The sequence below is a fragment of the Micropterus dolomieu genome, linkage group LG04, assembly GCF_021292245.1.
Source record: "Micropterus dolomieu isolate WLL.071019.BEF.003 ecotype Adirondacks linkage group LG04, ASM2129224v1, whole genome shotgun sequence".
Classification (NCBI taxonomy): Eukaryota; Metazoa; Chordata; class Actinopteri; order Centrarchiformes; family Centrarchidae; genus Micropterus; species Micropterus dolomieu.
In genome coordinates this window covers 33,462,624-33,469,780 of record NC_060153.1, presented here as the reverse complement: position 1 = coordinate 33,469,780, position 7,157 = coordinate 33,462,624, and the positions used below count along the sequence as shown (strand labels likewise).

Below are 7,157 nucleotides of genomic sequence, written 5' to 3'. Positions count from 1 at the left end.
TAAAATGTGCACCTGGTGGTCCTCAAACGAGTGTCCTCTGTCCTTCAGATGTAAGTAGACTGCAGAGTCTTGACCTGAGGAGTTGGCCCTTCTGTGTTGAGCCATGCGTTTGTGTCGTGGTTGTTTAGTCTCCCCAATATACAGGTCTGTGCATTCCTCACTGCATTGGACCGCATACACTAGATTGCTTTTCTTGTGTTTGGGTGTGCGGTCTTTGGGGTGTACCAGCGTCTGTCTTAGTGTGTTCTTGGGTTTAAAAAACACAGGGATGTTATGTTTGTTGAAAATCCTCCTGAGTTTCTCTGATACTCCAGACACGTATGGAATCACAATGTTGTTGCGTTTGACCTTCTTTTCCTCCCCTGTAGTTTTGTTCTTCTTGGATCTTGTGGCTGTTTTCACAAAGGTCCATTTAGGGCAAACGACCCCACTGAGGTTAAATAGCTGAGTTTCCCTGCCAGTCAGTCAGAACTGAAGAGGGACGAAACGTCTTCTAGTATCTTCATTGGATAACTGAGCTGGATGAGTGAGAATCTTCTCAGACAGTGTCGGGGTAGTTACTCAAAAAATTTAATGGATTACACATTAACTAGTTACTTTTCTTTAAAGTAATGCCTTACTTTACTAGATTACTCACTGCTGAAAGTAACTAGTTACGTTACTTTTGGATTACTGTGTAACATCACCTGTGATGCACAATAACAATATAAAGTTCAGATCAACACAAATCCTTATTCTAACGAGGACATTCACAGCACAGAACATCAGGCCAACACTTGTGAAGAGAAGAAGAAGAATAGAGTGCAGCATTAGAACTCTAATTGGCATTTCATTGGAAACATTTATTTTTTAAATAATGAATTTCATTACAACATAAGTTAAAACAGGTTGTCCTTCCAGCCCTCCTCACGGTATCACATGACGGTGAGACTCCACAGGAAAAACTTCTGTAATGTAATTTGAACTTTGCAGTAAACTTACTGTAGCTCACCAGCCGACCTACGACCTTAAAGTAGATCTTTCCCTCTTACTGGACATGCTCACCAAAGAGTGGTTGTACCTGATGGGCAGGAGTCTCTCAAATCGTTTGTCAGACAGCCTGTTCCTCCTCGGAGTCAGCAGGCTATAGAGCCTCGCCACAGGCGCACCAGAGGGCATCGCTGTCGTTTCGCAAAACTAAAACAGCCCCCCTCGAAAGACGTCTTTAGCAGCTCTGCCATTTCTGCGTCCTCATCAACTGACGCTGAAGTCAAAAGCGAGTCACGCAAACACACACGAAAAGGGTCGTTTGATTTATTTTTCTCTCCTCCTGTTATGCGGATCGTTCAAGAACCAGTTCGCAAGTAACGCAATGATTTTGTTATTTGTAACTGTAACGCATTACACTACTGCGTCACAGAGAAAAGTAATCTGATTACAGTAACGTGTTACCCCGAACACTGAAAGAACTGTGTAGTAATATTCCAGGATCAGCTGGTGCATTTTCCTCCGTGGGGCGCTGCTGTGCCAAAAATCAGGCAAACATGAGTCTCACCTGTCTGAGCCACTCATCCAGCTGAGCTAACGTAACCGAACTCCACGAACACGACTCGACAGTAAGAAATTGAATGTATTTATTTTGTGTCGCCCTCTGCTGGCCGCCCGTTCTGTTTGTGATCGTGTCCTCCAGGTGAGTTTAACAGCTGCTGATTGGTCGTCTTCTCCTCTGCAGGGATCAGGAAGTGAAACAGAGTCCGAGCAGCCGTTTGAAAGGTGACGACACAAAACACAGATTTACTGTCTGACTCATGAGTTTCTGCTGGAAAGATCAATCCTGAGAACTATGCGATAGTTTCAGAGTAAAGATATAATAAAAATGTGTTTATATATATAAAATGAAATCGTGTAGGTTACCAAATATTTTTATTATTAAAAGTCTCATTTTCTGCTGAGATTTTTATTAGATTTCTATTCTAACGAAACAAACGGGAAAAACTGTTTACTGTTGCTGATCGTCCCTGACGACGTGTTTGTTGTTGTTTGTTTGTCAGTCTGGAGGAAGACTCTCAGCTGCTGCGTCTGGAGGAAGAGCTGCAGCAGGCTCGTAACCATGCCGACGTGAGTCCACGAACACGTGATGTGACGTTCACGGCGTCGCTCGCCTGACGATTAAAAGTTATTATTAAACAAAGATTTAGATCATTTTATAAAGCTAAAACTGGACGTTTTCTCTGGAGGCCATTTTTGGAAAAGTGGGAAAATGCTGTGTTCTTGATGATGTGTTCTTCAGGAGTTGAGGGAGAAAATGGCGGCTTCGGCGGTGGCGTTTTCGGCTGCAGAGCACCTGAGCGAGCAGAGGGAGGCGGAGCTTAAAGCAGCGCTGGTCAGTGATGAACTCCTGAAAACTGTTAACTGAACCTCAGCGTGACGAGAAGAATCGACCTGCCTTTATGTTTTACAGTGTAAAGAACTGAACCTACACTGTAAAAAAATATGAGCTCGTGTTTTTGTGTGTTCAGGCTGAAGCTGAGTCCAGCTTTGTATCCCTGCGTTTGGACTTCCAGGCGTCGCTGCAGGTTCTGTTTCCTGGTATCTCTGTGGAGGCGGAGCAGGTCGGACTGCCGTTTCCTCTATTTGTATTTGTTGTAAAGTTCGTCCTCAAAACGAAAAACAAATATCTTTTAGAAACTGCTACTGAACAGCTCTGCATCTGTATTGCAGGAGTGACAAGGTGCAGCTTGTGTGAACTCTCTGGTTATTAGATTTTTATTTTAGTTTGATCTCAGTAGCTCTGTGACTTTATTATTATTATTATTATTATTATTATTCAGTGTTGGAAATGTCTGTTTTGAGCCTGACAGTCAGGACTCAGGGTGTTAATAGCAATTGTTTCCTCTGCAGAAAAACTGGCTGCAACTTTTTACTCAGAGAGTTCAGGAGGGTAAAGGTGAAGCAGAGCGCGCTCACTCTGAGGTAAACACACGCACAGATCAACAAACGCAGGATATCTGTTCGCCATCTGGCTTCAGGAACAATCGATCAGCATCACAGGACGCCATGGGCGTAAATTTCATCCAACGGTTGGGGGGGGACAATAAACATAAAATTTAAATAAAAAGAGCATTTTTTGAAGAGGACACAAATAATACAGCCACAAAGAGAAAAAGATTCAGCTCATCTGATGTTTAAAGCGAATAAAACAAGTTTCACAGCTACTGAAAAGATGGAAACTTTGTGTAAAGACGGGAAAGCAGGAAGGGGACCAAACCACTGCCAGGCAAGGGTTTTAGGACGTTCCTTTTATCAGCGTTTTTTTAAACAGTTGTTTAACAATATATTTTAGAAATCTTTTCACTGAGTTCTTTTTAGGAACCCTGGAACATAACCTAGAAATCTGAAACCTTTGTTGCTAAATTCAGGAACAGTTTTTGTTCTCTTTTAGTAAACGTCCTGATGAGTTTTGTTGTTGATGTGTTTGCTCAGCTGCAGTCGAGGCTGAAGGAGGCCGAGAGGCTGCAGGCGGAGTTTGATCAGAACAGGAAGCTGCTGCAGGAAACGGTACAGACAACTTTAGTGTTTCACGCCGTTATAAACGGCCAGAAAAGTTTGAATCAGACCCTGTTTTTGGCTTTTGTATTATTATTATTATTATTATTGTTGTTTTCTCTGACAGAAGGCGGAGCTTCAGGCTCTGCGGCAACGGTGTGAAGAAGAACAAACAATCTGGAAGAACAAACAGTCTGAAGCCGAACAGCAGAAACAAATGGTGACGATCAGAAATCAATAAGTTAATCGTCACAGACTCAGTTTCTTGGTGATATGTTTTCTCAGAATATCATGAGTTAATTCTCAAAGTCTAAATAAATTTGTTTAAAATTTTATTTAACCAGGTAAGACCCGTTGAGATTAGTGGCCTGGCCACTACATAAAAATGTTTACAGATGAAAACAGTAACCACAAGAAACAGATCAGATATACATTAACCCCTTAACGCCTGAATGTCTTTACAATCAATAAATAAAGAAAATAATTTGTTTTCATTTGCTTTCAAGCTGATGTTAAATTAAGTGAAGATTGTTAATTTGTCTATAGAACATAGAAAAGATAACATGACAAGATGATGCAAATTAGCGACAACAGGCATAAACGAGAAACCAGGGCTTGCAAAAGGTTCCTAGGTATGTATCGAATATGCACCAACAGGCATTGGGGGAATCCATGTGCTATCTTAGCTTGCAGTCTGCAAGGAAGAGGTATGGGCTTCGTCCAGCTGTCGTTGTGAAAGCTGAATTTGAATAATATTAAAAACAGCCTGCAGTTTGGCCCCAGCCTTCGTAATGCAGGAGCCAGCACAATATATCAGTGTATCATCAGCATAGAAATGAAGCTTGACGCCGTCCAAATTTTGACCCAAACAATTGATATAGACAGAAAATAACAGGGGACCTAAAACAGAACTCTGGGTAACACCTTTACAAATGTTTAGCCAGTTAGAAGTGAGCCCATCGAGGTGATTCACAAACCGTCCCACTGCCTGGTCAGGTATTGTTGACAGGTCAATAAAAAGGTCATTCACCACCTTCATTGTCGCTGTAACGGTGCTATGTTGCCCTCTGAAGCCAGACTGGTATTTTTACAAAATTCAACTTAAATAAACTTGTCATCATATATTAAGCATCACAAGTCTGTAGTTTCATTAAAATGTGACTTTATGAGCCGTCGTCATGTTATTGCAGATCCTGGATCAGCTGAAGCTGCTGGAAGAGGAAGTTCAGAGGAAGAGGACGGAGACAGAAGACACTCAGCAGGTCTGTCCTCTTTTACTGCGTTTGATTGTTGATGAAGCAGACGGATGCTGAGCTTGTGGTTGTGTCTCAGCTGAAGGAGCAGCTGATGCTGGTGGAGGCTCAGCTGGAGAAGCAGCTGGAGGAGGCCACGTTCAGCCAGAGCTGCAGCGAGGAGCTCGCTCAGGTCCGATTCACAGACACAATCACATTCATCCAACGCGTCACACCGACCCTGATCGTCAAATCGATTCATCAACAACAGTAGAACATGTTACAGAACAGAGTCCGAAGTCTGAGATGATGAGAACATGAACAGAACTTTCTGCGTGATAGTTTGTTGCTGGTGAATTAACTGTCAGCAGACTAATCAATCAATCTACTGATTGTTTCAGCCCTAGTAGCTCCATAAAGTTCTGCACGTGTTCAGTAGTTTTTGTCCTGGAAGTCTTAAAGGTGCCGTAAATTGCTCATTTTCAGGTTTATGCTTATATTTTGTGTTTCCACTTGAAAATGTTTAAATGCTTTTCACCCTCTGTCTGAACACTCAGTTTTAGCTCCTGTCTCTTTAAGGTTGATGAAGGTCTTTAAGATTGGCCAACCTCCCCGAGCGCAGCCGAGGGCCTCTGCTCATGCTCCTCTGTAGCTTCGTCTGTAACTGTAGGGTGTAAACATTTCTGTGCATCCATTTGCTCCTCGGATGGTCCATTAACTCCAGCTGTGAAGTCGTTCTTCCTACTTTGTGTGTGAACTCTTTTAATTCAACTAAGCCGAGTTAAATCCCGTTCTTATTCCTACGGCACCTTTAAAAACAGAAGTGTAGTCCACTAAAGATCACAACGTTCCATTTATTTTGCTGCCGCTTTAATCCAAAGCGACGTGGAAAAGCACTGCAGGACTCATCGAGTACATCAGCATCAGACACGCAGTTATTATTCATCGTGTGTTCGCAGGTGCAGTCTCGGCTGCAGCAGACGTCCGCCAGGCTGCAGTCGGAGCAGCAGCAGCGACAGCAGCTGGACAGAGAGCTGCAGCAGGTCAGACTCACATCTGGAACGTCTGCAGATGTTTTACAGACTCAGAACGCGGCGCCAAACTGTTTCCTCTCTGTCTCGTTGGTCTTTAGGCTCGACAGGAAGTGCTGGCTCTGCGGGCGGAGGCTGACCAGAGATCTGCTGCGCCGCTCAAGGTTTCTGATCCTCGTTTAGATCCAGACGAGCAGCTGTCATTCACATTTTAAAGATTTTAACTCTCCAAACTGAGCACAGGAAGCGCTCGCAGCGAGGCCTCGTCAAAGTAAAAGTCACGAGACATGTTGCTTTAATACTAATGATGTACTTCTACTGTGCACTCTGTAAACGTTGGCACGAACAAACCTGACGCACATGTAAATATCTGTAGTTATTATTACTATAGTCTTTATTATTCTTGTCAATTATATATTTTTTATTTATTTTAAGTTTATGTTTATTGTTAAGCACCAACTCAGCAAACCAAATTCACTGTGTGTGTAAACCTACTTGGAAATGAAGCTCATTCTGAAATTAAATCAGTTGTTACACAAAGTGCGTTAGCGACTCTGACCTTTGTTTCTTTTTGTTCTGGTTTTGCTTTTCAGCAAAACAAAATAAAAAAAATCACGTTCTTCCAAATTTATCTCAAACATGATTAATAAATAAATAACAGATGACTTTTTAAATAAAGCAGCATCATTTTCTTCTGACTTTTATTTTGTCGAGGCAGGAAGTACGATTTTGTTGTTTTTTTCCCCATTTTGATCTGAATTCTTGTTTCTGCAGGAGGCGGCGCCGGTCGAGGTGAAGGAGGAGACGCCGGTGTGAAACATCACGCTTCACTTCCTGTGTGGTTACCATGGCTACACATAGTGATGTCTTTATGGTAGCGATAGAAATCAGAGATCTGAGCACGTGACGAGAGAACGAAGCCGACGTGTTTGTTTTTTACATGATTTCACTGGACTTTCTGCTGCTCACTGAGACGCTTCAGGACAAATAAACTGTAAAGTCTCAACTCTGCTTTTATTGGTTCATTTTTCTGTGCTTGTGCATCGCACACACACAAACTGTCCCTATAGAGTCCCTCCCTTCCACCCCATGGGGCCACCGTTGGTAGTTAACGGTGATGGAACAGTGGATAAGCCACAGGCCTTTGGTGTACGAAACCCAGGGAGCAGTTAGGGGTTCAGGGGCCAGTTGCACAAAAAAACTTATGTTGTTTTCTACACACTTAAGTCTTAATTTCTCCTTAGCTAAGGAATTTACTTAAGGGTGTTGCACAGAATCCCTTTAAATGTTTCCTTACTTAAGGAAAAGCAATAAGGTGTTTGCTGCATTGATGGAGAATTTACTGTAGTAAAATTACATACTAATTACA

General features: G+C 42.4%; 1 protein-coding gene across 2 annotated transcripts in view; it reads left to right on the top strand.

Annotated features, from left to right (window-relative positions):
• The window catches only part of rrbp1b (ribosome binding protein 1b), an 18,797-nt gene extending 12,003 nt beyond the window's left edge, over nt 1–6,794 (top strand). Inside the window, exons 13-24 of one of the 2 annotated variants that reach the window (XM_046047244.1) lie at nt 1,670–1,752; nt 2,031–2,097; nt 2,270–2,362; nt 2,499–2,591; nt 2,881–2,952; nt 3,463–3,537; nt 3,653–3,745; nt 4,716–4,787; nt 4,858–4,950; nt 5,717–5,800; nt 5,890–5,952; nt 6,563–6,794. In XM_046047244.1, the coding sequence (XP_045903200.1) occupies nt 1,670–1,752; nt 2,031–2,097; nt 2,270–2,362; nt 2,499–2,591; nt 2,881–2,952; nt 3,463–3,537; nt 3,653–3,745; nt 4,716–4,787; nt 4,858–4,950; nt 5,717–5,800; nt 5,890–5,952; nt 6,563–6,604 (930 nt within the window). In that variant the 3' untranslated portion in view covers nt 6,605–6,794. The remainder of the gene's footprint in view (nt 1–1,669; nt 1,753–2,030; nt 2,098–2,269; nt 2,363–2,498; nt 2,592–2,880; nt 2,953–3,462; nt 3,538–3,652; nt 3,746–4,715; nt 4,788–4,857; nt 4,951–5,716; nt 5,801–5,889; nt 5,953–6,562) is intronic. The other variant, XM_046047243.1, reaches the window with a different exon arrangement.
• Nucleotides 6,795–7,157: the final 363 nt, after the last annotated feature.